Below are 20,396 nucleotides of genomic sequence, written 5' to 3'. Positions count from 1 at the left end.
CGCGAGGCGCAACCAGACAAAGTTAAATAATAGCTCCCACCCTCGCCGTGTCTCCTGCACGTCGTTTTAGCGCTGTTGTTGTTGTGTTGTTTTCGATCGTTAAAGTGCGCTGCCGCAGCTGCCGAAAAAAATCCTTCACTCCGGTTGGTTCCCCGTGCGCTGCCGCCGCTGTCACGCGCCCCCCACGTGCACACACGCACGCTCGGGATATAGCTCGCGAGCGGCAGTGAACGCGGCTGGCGGAGAGGGCGACGGGCTTTGACTTTGGATGCTGCTTAGTCACATTTTCCTTTTGACCACAGTGGCGGACGATGGAGCGGCGACGAGAGAAACACTGAGAGGGGGGCGCAGTTTGGAAGAGACACGAGAAAGAGGCAAAAAGGGGGGGGGGGGTACCGCTAAACCTGAGGTAGATGATGCTCATTTGCCGCAGGCCCCACCATCGTGAAATTGGATACCGACTTGCGGCGGATGGGGTGACCGAGCTCGCTGCTCCGCCGGGGAGGTCCCTGCCTTCGGACGCTACCGGGGTGGGAGCTGCCTGTGCCCGGTTCTAAAGGAGGGAGGAAGGAAGGAGTGGCAAGCGGGGAAAGATGCCGACGGAGGAGGAGACGGCCACCGCAGAAGAGCCCATTTTGGAGGAAGGGTCCGGACGAGAGCAGGTAAGGAAATGACATTTTTTTTTTTTTTTTTTTTTTTTTTGTTTACCCCCTCGCCGTTTTGTTTGGCCACTGAGAGCGCAGGTAGCGTAAAGTTGCACGACACACACACACACCGTGTTTATATATATGTCATCGCTCCCCTATCAACACATAATTCTTCCATCATGTAAGGTACTATAAACCATGTATGTGCGCGCCTTTCATTGACAAAACACGTCTCCTCCGTGGTTCCCTCCTCCTCCTTCGTGCCTCGCACAGGAGCAAGGACACGGAGAAGGACCTTGGCTTTAACATGAATGAAGATGAGGCTGTGGTTTTAGGTAAACAGAGAGCGAACTTTGTGTAGAAACAAATCCACTGTATTCATGCTGTATTTATTGTCTGCTGTATGGCGTGTTACTCATGGAAGAGATGTGTTTTTTTTCTTCTCCCCAGTGTAGTAGAGCATGTCCACCTGCCAGCTGTCACCACTGAGAAACACTAGAGGGTGACATCACTGTTTAGCCACACACCCACTTTTTTTTTTTTTTTTTTTTTTTTGTTGGTACCCAAAATTACACAATCACGCGTAATGTGCAGGGAATCACAGAACAACACCCCTAGCTGCGTGCTTTTTTTAATTTTTCATGCCCAGCTACTACATTTCCTGCTCCTGGTCCATTATTTCATTTGCCCACTTGGAAAGCATTGACCCCCTCTTATGTTTGAAAGATAATTTCCACCAGATAACAATACGGCCTTTGCCACATCCTCAGCCGCTCAGCTCACCATCTCATCTCGTATTATTTCAGTTGAGAAGGACAAACAAAGTCTCTATGACAACACATTATGTACGTCAGTTGCTAGGAACACACAACCATCTGGACGTGCTGTATTATAGCCGCCACACACACACACACAGTTTGCCGGTTCATTAGGCACGCTGGTGAAAAATAAATACCACGTACTATAACAGTCCTACACCAAATCTCAGCTTCACGAAGGCTCAGGTATTCAGCATTAGTTTAAAAGAACAGAGTGTGTGTGTTTTCGTTTTGAAAGCTGTGGTTTCCAGTGCGAGTGAATTATATTGTGTTGTGCTCGCACAAGCGTCTGTTATTTTAGGCAGTGCGTTAGGCTAAATGACACTTTTAACAGCACCACAAAAACAGTCGCGAAGGGATTTAGTGCAAGACTGTTCTGCTCCTGTGGGAAAGTATCTTGTTTATATATTTTTTTTTAAAGCGTGAGCTTTGTCCATTAACCAGCCTCATGTTTTTATTTGTTTGTCTGAATCAAAATAAAATTAAACTGTCACTAAAATTTCTCAGGGCAGCAAACGGCAGTAAATCACAGGGAATTCACTCATTTCATGAGATGAATCGTATCAATCGACAGGTTGTGATGGCGACTAAAACTGACGACAAGAGACAAAAATGAAGCATTTAGCACTTTAGCATGAAGGTAATTCAAAGCCCCGTGTAGCGCTGCTTATTAAAAGCCTGCTAAATGATGCCTTTCACTTTATTCCGCCTCTCTCCTCTGTCTGTATCTGAGCCTGCAGTGCAGACCGTGTGGTGTAATGCAATGATTGCAGCCTCGCATCTGCTCTCTGCCTCCATTACTCTCTCTTTCTCTCTCTCATCTTCCCCTTCTCGGTCTCCTTCCTGTTTTTAGATTTGCCTTGTGGAGTTTTAAAGCCTCTTCCTGTCGTATCTCTCCACTCGACTCCCCGTCTGAAGCATTTAGATGCACGCTCCCTCAACTCTCCGGCGCTGGTCGTGGGTGCGCGTGAAACGCTCACGCGCGCATTATCGCAAATGAAGAAGAGTCGCGTGATTAAGATTTAAAAATGCAATTTTGATCGCTCCGTGTAATCGTTTTTTTTTTCTTTTAGCGTTTAGACATCTAAAAAATGCAGTCAACAGTATAATGTTACATTGTCTCACTAAAATAAATCCTCTACCATATCATATTTCATTCTGTCATTTTCTAAAGAAATATGCATCTTAATGCAATAAACAGCTACCGGCGTTGTTGCGAGAGGAACCACCTTCTTGTGTGTCAACACTGCAGTAACGAAAAATGATTGTTTTATTTCTTAGAACTTAGGGTTTTTTTTTAGCTCCCACCTCGGGCCAGTTCCTTCCCAGCACCAGAGGAAGCTTCGGTGATGTACATGTAATATTGATCGGCTGAACTCGTAAACGCAGCACCGGCAGCCCCGGTTTAAAGATGCATAGACATGTAACAACTCTTCACGGTAGCCTCGCAACCGGAAAACAAAGCACAAATAAACAGGTGTTGCGGCAAGTGTTGTGTGGTCTTGTGTGTTTTGTGGGACTAAATGATCCCGCTGTAAATGTCCTGGAGGGTTTTAGGGGGAACTCTCCATCAGGTAGTTATGGCAAGAGACCCCAGATCAGCAGCAGCGTCTGCCATCAGAAGTGGCCAATAAATGTGTCGAGTGCATAGTAAAAATAATAAATACGCCACATAATATAATCCTGGAAGGCATCAGGTAGTAGGTTGACAGCAGTGTTTACAGCAGCTGTGGGAAAAGATAAGAACAGAACAAGGTGACAAGGCTGCACAGAGCAGGCATAACATTATGACCACCTTCCTAATATTGTGTATGTTTCCTTTGTTGCCTCCAAAACAGTTGTGGCTCATCAGAGACTGGACACGGGTCTTCTGAGGGCGTCCTGTGGTGTCTGGAAACAGATTGTTGTTAGTGTGGGGGGCTTTTGGGTCCTATAGGTCGAGGGGAGGGGCTTCTGTGGATCAGGCTTGTTCCAGATACTTGATTAGTTTGACATGTTTTTGTGTGTGTGTCTGTGTCAGGCTGCATCCTGCTGCGGATGTCTGCTGCCATCAAGGAGTGTCGTTGCTGCGGGGTAGGGGTTTCTGGTCTGGTCCAGGTGGCTTTGCTGATCAGCGTATGTAGTGATTTAAAATATAAGCAGTCCTTGCTTGTTTTCTGGCTGACTTGAGACTAAATGTATAAATGTATTGTTAAATACACAAGTTTAATCAGACAGAACAGATATTTCTGTATTCACTGAAATCTACAAACAGTTGCCGCAACAGCCCTCGCAGGTGTTCTGAATTATCAGTCGACCGCGTTCGATTTATACCTCGTTTACGTGTTTTTCTCATAAGGCAGCAGATTGCATATTTATGTCGGCGGTAATTCGTTGCGCCACATAAAGCAACATTTGCTTTGTTATTTTATCATATTTCTAATTTGCTTTTCTCGCCCCCATCATGCCGTGCTTGTCATGAGACATTAGCGGAATATTATGAAGGCAATTTTCCTCCCTTACACTGGAAAAACGATGAATCCATACTATACTACTGCTCTCATAAGATAGACGACAGAAGAGAGATTTCTTGGCACGTTCTCCTCTACAGCAGAAGAGTTAACCAGCCGATAATTGTCACAAGCAAAACAGCAACACATGTTTGTGTCTCCGTGAATGCGCGCGTGATGACACAGCGATTCCTACATCCACGGTTTTATTTGTTGTTGTTGTCGCAGCGCAGGTAGTAGAAAGCCTGACATCTCCAAATGACTTCATCCAGTTGCGTTGAAAGGATATAATTGTGTACTGCCGGCGTCAACAGCGCCTTTTTTTTTTTTTTTCCCTTTCCTCACTCCCTCACTCCGTTTGCCACCCACGCGCGAGGATCCGCTAATTATAGCTGCTCCAGTCACACCTAACCGGCTGAATCAGTGTGAGCTCACATACACAGAGAAAGGTGCCTCAATACGGGGAAGGATGTGTGAAATCTGCTGCTCGGTGCGCGATTGTAGCGTTTTTCTGATTTAATTTTTAATCGGCTAGGAAGTGTAAGTTAGCGGGTGCATAATAAGCTCGACGTAGAGAGGATAAAATGGAACTGTTGAACTTAAATGTTATCATTTCGTGTTTGACCTTTTGCACACTTGAATACAAAGAGTAATACAAAAACGGAGACTTTCACTAGCTGAGGCAAATACAATAATTTAAAAGGCTTCGTTTGAAGAGTACACGGTGCTGGATCATCAATTCTCATGTAAATATCTAAAAAAAATGATGTATATAAAAACGAGAGATCGGCCGATATTTCCGTTTTTCTTTACTGGTATCAGTATCGGCCGATATGTGTGTGCGTTCGCCGATACCTTCTTTGAGTTCAGTAAATGTTTATGTTTTTGGTTAAATTGAGACTTTTAACATTTGTTACCAGTGTACCAGCTCAGAACAATCGTCAGCACGTATCGGCCATTGGCCAATGCTGATGTAAAAATATCGGTATCGGCTCTAAAAAATCCATATTGGTCGTTCTCTAATAAAAACCCTGTGGTTGTCATTTCATCTAAGCTAGCTCTATTTTGTGTGACAGCTGTCTGTGTTGGCTGTGGAGGCTCAGGATATATATGGAATATAGAGAAAAATGTGTCCGTGTAATGTAATATGAGATAAAGTTTTGAGTTTTATGCAAATTCAGGCACTGAATTTCTGCCGTTCCTGAAAAGTAACTCCACTTCAGACCCTCTTTAAAACAGCTTAAAAGGCCGGTTCATGCATTCACTAAAGAAAAAGAAAACAAGGTAAGCTGACAGCCTCCAGACTAGGCTATATATATATATATTTGTATCCATAATCATGTCAGGGAGACTGAGATTTGCCTTTAGATCCGTTGCAGTCTGACACAAGGCAGCTGTAGCAGAAACAGGATTGTGGCACAGATAAAGAGCTGCAGAGGAGGACATGTTTTGTTCACTAAGAACAACGCTCTCATTCAGACTTTTGAGGGGCTTTTTGTTTATGATGGGAAAACATCTATGATCCCAATCTCCCGTTCCACCACATCCCAAAGGTTCTTTATTGGATTGAGATGTGGTGACTGTGGAGGCCATTGGAGCACAGTGAACTCATTGTCATGTTCCAGAAACCAGTTTGAGATGATATGAGCTTTGTGACATGGTGCATTATCCTGCTGGAAGTAGCCGTCAGAAGATGGTACACTGTGGTCATAAAGGGCCTTTAAACCATGCTCAATGGCCGCTCACTGGATATTTCCTCAGTTTCAGACCGGTAGATGAGCAGTTTCTGAAATACTCAGACCAGCCCGTCTGGCACCAACAGCCACACCACGTTCAAAGTCACCTCATTCTGATGCTCAGTTTGAGCAAGTTGTCTTGATCACCTCTACATGACTAAATGCAGTGAAGTGCAGCCACGTGATTGACTGATTAGCTATTTCCGTTAACAAGCAATTGAACAGGTGTACTTAATAATGTATATGGACTATAAAGGAAAAAAAGACTGCGTTTACTTACTAAGACACATTTACTGTTCTATTGATTAAGAAAGAATAATTAGGAAGGCCCAGATACAATTATGATTATCTTGCTTGGACTGATTAAAAGAAGTGGACTGGTTATTGGCAATAAACTAGAGTACACCAGATGGTTTGGTGCCCAGAACCATCTGGAAAGTCATCCTTGGTAACGCTTTGGATGAGCCATCTGTGAACGACTGCCGACCAACATCAGCCAATCAGATCTGAGAACCATATAATGCATTGGGAGAGTGACAAAAGGGAAATACTACAATCTCCAGGCTGAGGAGCTTTCAGAGCCAGCAGTCCGCCACTGTAGCTAGTTGTGTAGTTAGCATGTCTTGGCGTCTTTATCAAGAATATTTTGTGTGTAAAATGCACATTTAGGGCAGACCTTATTTGAAATCATTCCTAAAACATGCATATACACTCACTGGCCACTTTATTAGGTACACCTGTTCAAATGCTTTGTTAACACAAATAGCTAATCAGCCAATCACTTGCTGCAGTTCACTGCATTTAGGCATGTAGAGGTGATCAAGACAACTTGCTGAAGTTCAAACTGAGCATCAGAATGAAGAAGAAAGAGGATTTAAGTGACTTTGAACGTGGTATGGTTGTTGGTGCCAGACGGGCTGGTCTGAGTATTTCAGAAACTGCTGATCTACTGGGATTTTCACACACAACCATCTCTAGTGTTTACAGAGAATGGTCTGAAGAAGAGGAAATATCCAGTGAGTTGTGTGGACGAAAATGCCTTGTTGATGTGAGAGGTCAGAGGAGAATGGGCAGACTGGTTGGAGATGATAGAAAGGCAACAGTAACTCAAATAACCACTGGTTACAACCAAGGAATGTAGAATACCATCTCTGAACACACAACATGTCAGACCTTGAAGAAGATGGGCTACAGCAGCAGAAGACCAGACCTGGTGTCACTCCTGTCAGCTAACAACAGGAAACTGAGACTACAGTTCACAAAGACTCATCAACACTACAATAGAAGATTAGAAAAATGTTGCCTGGTCTGATGAGTCTTGATTCCAGCTGCGACATTCAGATGTCAGGGTCAGAATTTGACATAAACAACATGAAAGCATGGATCCATCCTGCCTGGTATCAATGGTTGGTTGGTTGGTGGTGGTGTGATGGTGTGGGGGATATTTTCTCCTTAGTACAAACTGAGCATGGTTTAAATGCCACAGTCTACCTGAGTATTGTTGCTGACCATGTCCATCCCTTTATGACCACAGTGAACCATCTTCTGACGGCTACTTCAAGCAGGATAATGCACCATGTCACAAAGCTCATATCATCTCAAACTGGTTTCTGGAACATGACAATGAGTTCACTGTACTCCAATGGCCTCCACAGCCACCAGATCTCAATCCAATAGACCATCACCTTTGGGATGTGGTGGAACGGGAGATTCTCTTCATAGATGTTCAGCCGACAAATCAGCAGCAACTGTGTGATGGTGTCATGTCAATATGGACCAAAACCTCTGAGGAATGTTTCCAACACCTTGTTGAAAGTATGACACCAAGAATTAAGGCAGTTCTGAAGGAAAAAGAGAGTCCAACCTTTTACTAGCAAGGTGTACCTAATAAAGTGGCCGGTGAGTGTAGCTCCCAGTTGTTCATCGCAGGGTGCTTTAAGGTCACAGATGCGTAGTTTGACTCTTGGCAGGATGGTTTGTTGTTTAACAGTCTTCTGTCAAGACCCTCTCTTTGTCCCCACTGTTATAAAATCTTCCCTTTTTCTGTATCCGTATCTAAAAGTCATTCATTCACACCAGGCCTTGTGTAACAAATCGTTTCACCGCGTATTTTTAAATCCGATACTCTGAGACGTTCTTATTTTTGTGACCAAGCCTCTCGTGTGCATCGTTGCTGGATGTAGAATCCTCCATTAGCCGCTCTGAGATAATTAAAACTCCCTCTCAGTCCCATATCTGGCCAAGACCCATTACTGTAAACTGCCTGCATCATGCAGACTTAATGGTGGACGGGGCGCTGAGGCGTTTCACGGTTCTCCGCACGTCGACGGTTCAGCGCGGACTCGGGTCAGGAGGGTGACCGGTTTATTAGTTGCGCCTCTGCCGCGAGGCTCCTTAAGTCGTGCGACTCGGTGGCAGCACATTTTTTAACCGTATCTCCCGTTTACCTGCGGGACAGAGAACTGCTCATACCGACAAAAGCTGATTGGCAGGAATGCGCGCTGGAACAATTTGACACCTGTCTTGGCGCTGATCCCCCCCCCCCCCCCCCCCCCGCGCCGACCACAATGCCGCGGACGAAAAAAAATGTTGTCCTCGCAGGTTTTCTTTTTGCTTGTTGCTAGAACGTTCTCTGGTTTCGGGGCGAGATGCGTTTGAGAAACGTACGGCGAAATGGGAAAAAGATGAAAGGGACGGATTTTGGGCGGTTTCGGGGTTCCCTGGAGAGAGGCGCCGTCTGTCGCTGCTTCCATCTCCGTGGGCTCCCTCCTCTCTCGATTGGCTTCCGTTCGCGCCTGCATTCATGAAGGGTTCACTACCGTCTCTCTGTCTCCCACCCCCACTCTTCACTCTGTCCTCTCCCCTCTAAACTAGACTTTTAGCCCAATCATTCCACTTAAAGACAAGACTTTAAAGGTGAATGTAACAGTGCGAGGGGTTTGAGATAAGGTTACGTAACAAGTAAATTAGGAGGAGGAGGATGTGCAGAGGGGACACACTTAAAAAAAAAAGAGACTAAATTTGCACCACTGATCATATTCACGTCTTTTTTTAAGTACTACATCTATTTTTAGATGCCAACGTCTGCACTCGGAGACTCTTTGGCAGATTTTGCAGAGCGGTGACAAGCTGTAGGTGCCTTTCTCCACTTGTCCTTGATGTACAGTTGTAAAAAAGAAAAGGCACTGTGTGTGTGTGTGTGTGTGTGTGTGTGTGTGTGTGTGTGTGTGTGTCTATGTGCTGCAGCCGGACAAATCTACTAGTAAATTGTGGCACACGATGGAGGGGGTGAGTGTGTGCATGAGAGGGGATGAGAAGGTGAGCGATAAAGAGAGAGGGGGGGAGAGGGGATCGTGGGCTGGATAAATGGAGGGAGTGCTGACAGGACAGGCAGACTTGACTGAGAGGAGGAAAGGACACTGGTGTCATCCCATCTGTTTTTTTTTTTGTGTGTTTTTTTTTGTCATGTGCTTTGTTGCTCTTTTGCCTCGTCGCATTCAGCTTGAGAGAGCGAATGACAAAGAACAACATTGCTAATACAATACGTACAGGGTCTCTCTCTTTGTGTTGCAATGACAAGTGCACATGCAACAGCAAGACGACAAACGAGGACTGCATGTATGTTTTAAATTATCATATGCACGCGGATCAGCCACAACATTAGGACCACTGACGGGAATGGTTTGCAGGATATTGAAAATAACATGGCATGGACCTGGCATTCATGTGGATGTTACTTAGACATGTAGCACCCCCCTACACCAGGCGAGACCCCCCCACCCCATGGCAATGACACTCCTTGATGGCAGCAGCCACCCCCAGCAGGATGCATCCTGACACAGACACACAAAAATAGTTTAAGAACAACTCAAAAAAACACCAAGAACAGCACAAGGTGTTGACCTGACCTCCAAATTCACTAGATCCCAAACTGGTCAAGTATCTGTGGGATGATCCACTGAGGCCCCTCCCCTCAACGCACAGGACCCAAAGGCCCCCACTAACACACTAACACAACACAAGGACACAAGGGAGATGTATAATATTAGGCAAGTGGTCATGATGTTGTGCCTGATCGGTGCATAACATTTATAATACACAAGCTTTTATACTTATGGTGCAAGCCTTCCTTCCTTCCTCCTCTTCTGTCCTTCCTTCTTTCCTTCCTTCTTTTCTCTTCTCTCCTTACTTCCTTCCTTCACTGAAAATTATTTGGTTCTTAACACACACCAAAAAAAGATAATTTGTCTTGTTTTAAGAGTTAATTTCTTATTTCAAGTGTTTAACTTGCTCATTTCTATCTCTTAATTGAAAAAATCTTGTCAAGTGAAATTATCTTGCTGCATGGACAGATAATTTCACAACCTTTTAGTACCTTTACCCTCAGATTTAGTGTTTTTATCTTGTTTTTAGACGCCTCCTCCCCCTTTTTTTGCAGTGTTCAGACCTCCTCTTCCCTCCTTCCTACCTTCCCTCCTTCATTCTCTCTCCCTTCCTTTCCCCCATTCACACAATCTCAAAACCGTGGCAGCTGCTGATCTGCCTCCGATGTCAGAGTGGAGTCAGTTGGTTAGAGAACAGTCTCGAAGCATCGTTCTCATCTAAATTATTCACATACACTCCGCCGGCTGCATTACAATGCCGAGAACGTGCGTGCGGCAGCTTGTGAGCGTGGATAGAAAGACGGCCAGAGGCCGAGAGACGGAGAGAGAGTGAAGAGGGACGCATTAGACGATCTTATGTCTGTATATCCACAGCGTGTGTGTGTGAGTGCCATGTAACATGATGCCTTCACTGTGCGAGTCAGTCCGTGTGCACTTAGAGACCGGAGGATCCGGCGTGTGGGAATATGCAGCACTTACCCCGCGATGGTGGAGACAGTGTGATGCATTCCTTAGGTCAAGGCTTCACCTGACGCTAAAATACATGATGCCGTTAACCAAACAGGAAGATCGTGGGTATTAAATCCTCAACTGGTTACCATAACAGCATGTGTGTTTTTTGACTAGCAGTTTGTTGTACAGTCACTTTCACCAGTCGATTAAATATTAACATTGTAAAGCACGCTGTATTATTCATCATCATGTCAACACGAATCCAGAGAAATTACTACTTTTAAGAAATATCTTCCTCTACGTCTTCATGTTTTCTCAGCAACGGCCAGTCCAGCAGTCTCTGGCCTCCTCCCTGTGCCGAGAGTCCCACTGGAAGTGCCTCCTCCTGACCCTGCTCATGTACGGCTGCTTCGCCACGCTGGCCTGGTGCGCCCTCTGCCGCGTGCCCGTCCTCCGCTCCTCCTCCATCCCCCTCGGCGCCGTCGACGACGCCACCTCGGCCACCTTCTACAACCACATCCTGTACCTGGAGAGTCCCTGCTCCAGCGGTTACGTCTACATCCCCCTGGCCTTCCTGGCCATGCTGTACGTGGTCTACCTGGTGGAGTGCTGGCACTGCTTCTCCAAGACGGCCATGTTGGCTCATGCCGAATTCCAGGTAAAATTCCGGATTCGGCTTCGGTCGATCTGCTCGGTTGATCGTCGGTTCATCTGGATGATAATAAAAAAAAAGTTAAACACATAAGCTGAATCAATAATTCATGAGGAGAGTGTGCCATTTTACAACTTCCTGCTTGATTGTGGGAAATAATAATGCTCGCCCAGTTATTGGGAAATGAGCTAACCTGATGTGTTGCGGTTATTTTTGTCTTCTCTGTTCTTCTCTGTCGTCAGAAATTTCCAGGAACATATTGCATATTGACTCTTGCTGATCTGCGTCTGCCAAAAACATTTTTTTTCATTAGTCTGGATAGAGAATCTGAAATACACTTGTCTCAAGCAAATCTTGTCGGTGTCTGTCTTGCACCAGGCTGCACAGACTTGAATTTAAAGTATTTTCTATGCAAACAATAGCAACTTAATTGTTTGTTTCTGCTGCAAGAACGTCTCGATTCTTTCTTTATTCTTTGGTGCAGGAAGTGTATGAGCGCGTGCAGAGACTTCAGCAGGCTACGCCGTGTATTTGGTGGAAGGCCATCAGCTATCACTACGTCAGGAGGACCAGACAGGTGACGAGGTACAGAAATGGAGACGCATACACGACAACACAGGTGAGGTGTCGTCCTAACGCACACAGAAACATCGCCGAGCTGAAGCCATGCTTCACTGATGTTGAAATATATTGTATGTAAAGATTAAAACGTCTTTGCCACTAATTCGATCCTCCATGTTCTTCTCATCTTCCTCCCCACTGTTCTCTTTCCATCCACACTTGCTCAGGTTTACCATGAGCGGGTCAACACTCATGCCTCAAGTTCAGAGTTTGACTACGCCCGCTATGGTGTCAAGGATGTATCAAAGGAGTTGCTGGACCTGCAGCTGCACCCTGCTGTTCGCCTCCGTTTCACCAAGTGCTTCAGGTACGACATCTGTTCTATCCTAAAACTTTTAAGAGGATTTTAGGGATGTGTGTTTATTTATGGTAAAACCGACACGACTAATTTTTGTCCTCTTGTAGCTTCTCCAGTGCTCGCGCTGAAGCTGCCTACCTCACCCAGGTAAGAAGTGGCGGCACATAGAGTATTTGCACCCTTTGAAATTGTCTACATCCAAGACAATCAGCAGCTTTTCGCTTGTTTATTCAAGCATGCAAAAGATAGTTCAAGAAGAACGGAAATGGATCTTGTGCAATGGCCTAGTCAAAGTCCTGACCTTTGTCCAATAGATATATTATGGATGTACCTGAAGGTAGTTCAGGAAACCCAGTAACATCCCCCTCATAAGTAGAGACGGGCTGATATTTATGTTTTTTTTTACTGGTATTGGCCAATACGCGGGTGCGTTCGCTGATACATATACATATATTTCTGTTTCCTTGGCAAGATTTACAGACAGGCACATCCACAGGCAGCCCTGTGCTGCTGGAGACACTGCGGACCCGTGCAGCCCATACATTGCCCCTCCCCCACTCACAGAGTGAGTGCAGCTGGAAGCTAGAAAATGCTTGTACTCATAGGCGTGTCGAGCACCCCTAAGAATAAGAGTTGAAAATGTATCGTGTTGAAGCAGGTATCGTCCGACCCAAAAAAAAAAAACAGTATCGGCCCTAAAAGAAAAAACATCCTTATCGGTCGATCTCCGTTCCCGAAGGGGCTAAAATTCCTCCATGCTCCAATTCAAAGATATGTACAAATGATAAATCTTCCTGAATGAACAATCATATTTACATATTTAAACATATTTTTGTTTCATTTGCTTGATTCGGTTCAAGACTTGTGAAAATCTGCTGATGTTTTGGTTCATTTTTATGCAGAAATGTAGAAAATTCCGAGGGGCGCAAATACGTTTAAACGTATCCTTTAAACTATTTACTCACATCTAGTTTTCAGTCTCTGCCAGAAGCCAAAGTAATCTACCTGAACCCTCACACATCCTGTTGTCTTGTCATCCTTTCCGTAACCGTAAAAGCGAGCGCGCTTCTTCGGGGAGAACGAGGGTCTTGACGATTACATGGAGGCCAGGGAGGGGATGCACCTGAAGAACGTGGACTTCCGCGAGCACATCCTGGCGTTCCCGGATCCCGCTCACCAGCCGTGGTTCTCCAGGCACAGGGTGTTCTGGCTGGCTTCGGCGTTCCTCCTGTCGTGGCCGCTGCGGGTCGTGTCAGAGTACCGCACGGCCTACGTCCACTACCACGTGGAGAAGCTGTTCGGGGAGGACGAGGACGGCGGCGGGGGAGTCGGCGGAGGGGGGCCGGGTGGAGGGGGACGAGGGGACGGAGTTGAAGGAGGGACTGAGAACGGGATTCACCCGGGGGGGATCGGGATCGGGATCGGCCTGAGCGGGACGAGCTACCGGGCCATTTCTCGTGTCAATACGGTGGACATGACGGAATTGGAGTGGCACATTCGCTGCAACCAACAGATGGTCCCGAGCTACTCCGAGGCCCTCCTCATGGACCTGGACTCAAGTGGGGGGACGAACCCCACGGTCTCTACGCCCATCTCCGGGCCTCCGAGCAACACCCCCAACCAGGGGACCAACCCTCCTCCCCTGGCTTTGCCTGTGGTGTTTAATTCGGCGTACCTCCTGCAGAGCTGCCCCCGTTGCCGGAGGACCACATCCAGCTCCAGTCTTCCCTCCAGGCTAAGGGCGCCGATGGGAACCACGGCCCTCCTGAACGCCACCGTGGCAGGTATCAGGGCAGCGGGGCAGGGCGGCGGAGGCATAGGAGGGAGGCTGGTGCTCAGTCGGAGCGGATTCTCTCTGGGGAGGCTCGGAGGCGGGCGCCAGAATAGCCTGTTTCATTCAAGAAGCATGGGGGGAGGCCTGGGAGGAAGCAGGGAAGAAGGAGGAAGTGGTGGAGGGGGAAGTGGTAGTGGCGGCGGCGGCGGTGGCGGTGGGGAGGAGGAGGAGGAGGGGTGAGGATTCCTGGGGTTGGGTTCAAGGCAGGACAATGAGGAGACGAGGGGAGTGCTCGAAGGAGAAGGCGACGACGACGACGACGATGAGGAGGAGCAGGAGGAGGAGGCGAGGGGGCGAGGAGGGAGGGAGAGGGACGAGGAGGCAGAGCAAGAGAGCGGAGGTGGAGGGGAAGGGACGGAGGGGAGGGAGGGGGACAGGGACCGACCTCCATCCTACCAGGACGCTTTCTTCTTCCCTGTCCTCATTATACACGGAGAGGAGAGCTGCCACGCCGGAGATGACATGTGATGAAGGGAAAAATAACACACACACACACACACACACATGAAGAAAGCAAGGAGGTGAAGGTAGAAGTGGAGGGAGATGAAAAAAAGCACTGAACAAAAAGAGAAGAGAGGAGGACACAGGACGAGAAGAAAGAATTCAGTCAGGAAACAGGGAAAGAGGTAAGAATAGATTTGTGATGGACACAATTACAAAGGAGTAACAGCAAACAGAGAAGCCAGACGGAGGAGGTTTTACCACATGCAGTGCATAAAAGCGAGTAGTTCAGAGGCAGAAGAAGAGAGCTGATAGGAAGAGCAGCGGCAAGATAAGATGGAGTCTGAGAAAATGAGTCAAGAGAAGAAAATCCTCGCATTTACAGACTTGACTGCACAGAGAGATGGAGAAGATGACAGATCTTCACTTAGGAGGACTGATACTTTAGTGATGTCTGTTTCCAGATATATCTGTCTATCTATCCCAGAGCAGGGGTGGGAGGGGTAACGGGGCTAAAGATAGCAGTGGAACCAGCTGAGTGGAAGTGGGTATTTTTACCAAAAAAAAAAAAAAAAAAGGAGCAACTAGCAAAAGGGTTATTTGAAGGCTCAAGCTTCGGATTCGTTCAAAATCAATCACAAAAATCTATGTAGTGAAGCAGAGGGAGTGAAAGAGTGCAGACGCAGACCCTTCAAATGTAGATTCAAAGCAGATTCTTAAAAATATAAAAAAACTAATTGTAGTAGTAATAGGAAAAAAAAGAGGAGCTTCACAGGAGGAAATAATAATAATAAAAAAGCAGGTTCTATCACAGAGACCCTCTGAGTGCCCATCAGGTCGGCCATGACACTATAAGACGACATCAATATCCCCTTTTATTCACCTTATTCACCACTAGCTGCCAAACCACTCTTACCTATTATTGCTATAGAGTTGGGAGGGGAAAAACTACCTTCTCAGCTCCTTTCTCACGCTGTCTCCCCCACTCCCACCATATTATCACCTCTGCTGCTGCTTCAAAGCGTAAGGGTGCGATTCTGGAAAAAACACAGTTCGCCCGTCGCGTAAATCTTCCCTTCCTCCGCCTTCTCTCTTCTGCTCCTCTATTTCTCTACACCTGATACACCTGCCCCCCCCCCTGCTCCTTGAGATGCAGAGATAAGATTTCATCCCAACTTCCTCCACGTATCACATGTCCAGCGTTGAGGTTTCTCCCCGTTTTATAAATCAGATATTTCCAGCTTCGCAGGAAGTTTTCTACCTAATATATTTTGAACGAAACATAATCTAAGTAAATTTACCCAACGCACCGAGGAGTAATAGATTAAAATAGCCTTCAAAGATGCAGAAAGGTTGGTAGTTTGGCTGATTCCCACGAGTGTTAGTTTAAAACTTTTGTTCCTGAAGAAGGGCGTGTGCAGCGTGAAGAAAAACACAATAACAATAATAATAAAAAAAAGAACTTCCTCCAATATCCCAATATCGGTATATTATATACACACAGTATGTGTTCAAGCATGACAAACGTCCTCTCGTCTCATTTACGTCCTTAATACTGGACCGCATGGGAGGTATCACACGAGCCGCGTACTTGTACTTTAAAAAAAGAAACACCGCTTTCGGTTTAACGCGGACAACAAAACCGCTCCCGCGAGGATCCGAAACATCAAAAACAAAAGCCGCACTGATCCGTCATTCTCAGCCCTGTGATAGAAAAACCTTCGGCCCGGACGTGCCGCGCTGCTACCTCCTCCTTTTCTCAAGAATCTCCCGCAAATAAGTAACAGTGTAGACGTTCGCTGGCGTAGAGATGCATGTAGCTACTAATAGACACGTAGCAAATGCGGCTACCGTTGCTAAAGGCAGTGCCAAAAAAAAAACAAAATTCAGGTGTTTTACACACACGTAGACAAGAATCCACACGGATAAACTCTCCTAGTTTCTGAGTTTTCTTCGAAAATCAGTCCAGTACAACACAACCATCAGTGCTTTGACGTATATACTTTACAAAGCACACTAGCAAGAAGCAGTTAAGAGTAGTTAGACGAGCATTTCTTAACCTTCGCTACAAAGGTCACTTTAGGGTTCTCCCTCCTCCTCTCTCTGCTTAATTTTAACACAACGAAAAGCACACTGAAAGAATGAAGGATCCTCTCGCTCGTGGAGTTTTTTCCCGAAAGTGGAACAAAAAGAAATGATGCTGGACGGACTTGAACGATGGCGTTGACGGACACGTTGACCACGCGCACGGATCCCGTAACAACCTGCGTTCAACCGAGGCGACGGGGAATCTCGGTGCGACTTTCCGGAGAGGGAAAAAGTAGAGCGTGACTGGTGTCCTAGTTTGTTGCAGGGGACGCGCGCACACACTCTGACACACATTCACACGCACTGACTCTGGCTCACGGATCTTCTGTAGCTTTCGGACGCATCGGGGCTGAGCTGGGCACAAGGAAACTAAAGGACGGACTGATTGGCGGAGGAGAAACGGACGGAAGCTTTCTCTGTGAGCGGAGAACCGGAAAAGACTGAATACGTGAGATCAAAAAAGACAATTATTTTTACATCACCATTATCTCAGCCTCTTCTTGACTTGTGGATAAAACTGTCTCCATTGTCGTCCCTAAACAAAAAGAAGCACTAAAAAGCACTGAACACACACACCCTGCGTTAATTTATTCACCACGTTTTCACTCATTTTTAATCCCTCGAGGCTTTTAAAGTTCTGTTTAGTGTGTACACTTGTTAATTTAGCCACTTTGAAGCCACGCGTGAAGTCAGTTCAAAGTAGTGAGCTCTATTTTAACATCTCAATCCGTCTAAAGACAAAAGCGAGGAAATTGAGTTGAGTTTGTAATTTGCTGCTCCTCTATCATCTCCATACTTGAGTAGACGTTTCAGGTCATTTGAGCGATGTCCAAATTCCAAATGCCTTCGTCAGCTTCAGAAAACTTGTCTTTGTTTCTTTTCGACTTTGTAAATTTGCTCTTGGCTCTCCAACGAGCTCGGTTTGGTGAGCGTTTTTTTTTTAATTGAGTACCGTATTTGGAGCCGGTTGTACCGGCTCGCGAGTCTCGTTGATTTCTTTTTTTATTTACGTCGAACAACGTGTGTTACACCGATACGTGTCGTTTGCTGGATATTTATATGCTGTTCGATTATCTCAGAATGTGTCAAAAAGTGTGTCAGCTGCTTCAGGTGTGCCAAGAGAACTTTGTGCCCATGATGTCTTACACGAACACACACGCTCGAAGCGTGCTTGCATGTTTAGTCACAGCGGTAAAAAGCAGCCATTATAAACAGCTTATTTTAGACTAGAGTGACATTAATCCCGAACCCATAACCGGCCCACGCACATGCAGTCTTAACACGAACCTGACATGAACATTAAAAAAGCATGGAGCTGTCCTGCTACGTTGCCTTTGTGTCCCACGTTGCCAACTTTTTTGCTCAGGATTTCAGTTCAATGCTGCGTTCCTGTGTCAACGCAAGACGTCTTTCTCTCGCACACACACACACATCCATTAACATGCCAAAGCAAAAAAAGAAAGAACAACAGAGCACATTCAGTGCAATCTGTGCTAGTGGACTGTGGTAGCATTTACACAAAATAATAAAAGGGGTTTACTGACACCAGATGTAACAAAAATAATAATATACCAATCACACAGCCTTTATCACCAACATGCACACTCAGTTCTTGTCTTATATTTTGTGTGTTGACTGAATGTCTTCTGTGTTTGGTCCTGGGTCTGGGCTTTTCTTCCACTAGGTGGCAGCACAGCCTTAAATAATGTGACAACACAGACGCGCGTTAGTGCATTTTAGAGGGTGAATCGGACAGGGTAGAGAAAAAAAAACAAAAAACAGCTGCTTTGTGGTGCGACACTTTCGATTTCACGTCTGCACACAAACCAGTCGGTGATGTCAAACCAGGTGCTACGACGTCATTTGCGAGGACGCGTGCAGACGCGCGACATACGCTAAAGTGTCGACTGCTGCAGTCTGATGGTATATTACTATTTTTCTCCTAATTGAATGTGTTGCAAAGCAATATTTCCCACAACCCTGCTTCTGGCTGCACTTGTATACGTTGCTCAGCAGCTTCCTGAACCTATAACCACAAGCAACGGGAGCTTCAGTCATTCACACACATGTTGGATAGAGACGTTTCACATCACGTGACTGAGCTTCCGTTTCCCACCGCATTGTCTGGCTACGTTGCTCTATATGACACAAACTCCAAATAAAGTGACAGAGAGGAAGCTGGTTTTGGTTTGTGACTGGAGCAAGAGTGAGATCAAACACACATCTACATTGGCTTCTGCCCGGTTTCTTTGCGCGGACACGAAATTCTGCTCGTTTTCCAACTTTCGCCTGCCCAACCGCATCACACGACTGTCTCATAAAATGCTCTAGCAATTATGACCGATGTATTGTTGTCAATACTGTTACTAGTGCTACTTGTGGTCACCGGGGGCTGAGTCAAGCAGTCATACCAAGTTTGTCAAACACTGTTAAAAGAAAAAAAAAAAAGAATTGGTTTGACTGGAAGTCACATGAATTCCAGCGGCGTTTTCAGCCTTGAGTGCGACACGTCGTTGTTTCATTCAAAGTTACACTACACTGAACATGTCAAATAGATTTAAATTGCTGCAACATACATATAGAGTGAGACACAAACAGAATTCAGGGTATTCATTTGGCCTCAGAAGCAATATTCAATTTAGTACAGAAACATTGCACCTCTACTGAGCCTTGTGTCTGTGGTGAGATAGTATGAGTGCCCACTGTTGTGTTGGGTTTTTCTTCACACAACATGTGACCACCTTAAAGTCCCCATGAAACACGTAGTCGAAGGCCAATTGCTTTGGAGTACATTTGCAATTTTCCAATATCTTAGGAGGCCTGAACAAAAACGTCTAGAGGGTCGTGAAGTTTGAACAACTCATTCGATGCAAAATTAGCCCCGCCCCCTAGTGCAGGATGAGTCATTAACATTTTTAAATGTGTTTACGGAGCGGACAAGCTTTATTGTTAATGTTTGACTGGTTCAACTGGTGTGTAGGTGGCCTATAGTGCAAGACAGACTATAAAAACACTTTAAAACATCAAACTTCATGGGGTCTTTAAAGTTGTGGACGCAAACCACAGACAGAGACAAGTAAATGGTAGAAAAATCTGTTTAAAAAGTCTAAAATGCTGCATTTTTTTTCTGTTCAAACATTTAACAAAATCATTTAGATTCCGCTTTTATTTATTTATTTTTTTGCTAAAAACGCAATGCTGCTGGATTACTTGTGCGCCGTCAAACAAATGAACTCTCACCACAGTGTAGTTGTTATGTACATGCAGCCTCTGCCGAGTTAAAATGTCACATACAATGCATTATTGTCTTACACAGTGATGTGTGAAGCCGGGAATGGGCTTTCTGTTCAAGCACCGTCAAGCAAAATGTCCTCAGTATTTAAGCTAATTAATATGTAACCGATAATGAGATTGTCAATATCACACCGGATTATGGCTTTTGTCACCGGACGGTTTAAGATATCGTAGTTACATCATGTGAGCGGATGATGACAGCGAAGGTAATGGAGCTGGTGGCAATAACTGTGTTAACTGATGCGATCCTGGCAGTGATGATGACAATTAATTATCATGGAAGATACAAATAAAGTCAATCTGCTTGGTACACCAGGGTTTGTCTCGTCTTTAACTCGATGATATTTAAATGATGCTAATTAAGCTCTTTTTTATTTTTAGATGCACGTCCTCTTCAGCTCCGCACTGTTACTTTACGAGTTGCTGAGACTCTAAACGCATGCTTATCAGCTCCAGGAAAATATCTGTGTAATTCAATAAGCAGAGATCATTTGGAAGCGAGAAACCCAATTTACCGAGGCAGTAAGAGCCTGTAAGAAATGAATGTTTTGGTTGGTGCATTTGAAAGTAGTTGTAGATAAAGGCAGAGCCTCTCAGACTGTAGACGCTGTTGGAGGGCTCAGATCAGACCCCCTTGGACAAG

The 20,396-nt window shown here is 45.6% G+C and overlaps 1 protein-coding gene across 1 annotated transcript; it reads left to right on the top strand.

Moving 5' to 3' along the window:
* Positions 1-22: 22 nt before the first annotated feature.
* LOC125020006 (transmembrane protein 151A) lies at positions 23-20,063 on the top strand. The gene is made up of 6 exons (XM_047605203.1): positions 23-662; positions 10,845-11,183; positions 11,662-11,796; positions 11,966-12,105; positions 12,204-12,243; positions 13,154-20,063. Exons 1-6 carry the CDS (start codon positions 594-596, stop codon positions 14,108-14,110), a joined length of 1,680 nt encoding a protein of 559 aa, XP_047461159.1. The 5' UTR covers positions 23-593; the 3' UTR covers positions 14,111-20,063.
* The last annotated feature ends 333 nt before the right edge of the window (positions 20,064-20,396 follow it).

This window comes from Mugil cephalus, chromosome 1 (assembly GCF_022458985.1).
Source record: "Mugil cephalus isolate CIBA_MC_2020 chromosome 1, CIBA_Mcephalus_1.1, whole genome shotgun sequence".
NCBI classification, from domain to species: Eukaryota; Metazoa; Chordata; class Actinopteri; order Mugiliformes; family Mugilidae; genus Mugil; species Mugil cephalus.
This window is presented reverse-complemented; position numbering and strand designations above follow the sequence as displayed.

Coding starts and splice junctions, on each gene's coding strand:
- LOC125020006 (XM_047605203.1), top strand. CDS start 594: ATGCCGACGGAGGAGGAGACGGCCACCGCAGAAGAGCCCATTTTGGAG. Junction 663..10,844: donor AAGGGTCCGGACGAGAGCAG/GTAAGGAAATGA, acceptor ATGTTTTCTCAG/CAACGGCCAGTCCAGCAGTC. Junction 12,106..12,203: donor CGTTTCACCAAGTGCTTCAG/GTACGACATCTG, acceptor GTCCTCTTGTAG/CTTCTCCAGTGCTCGCGCTG.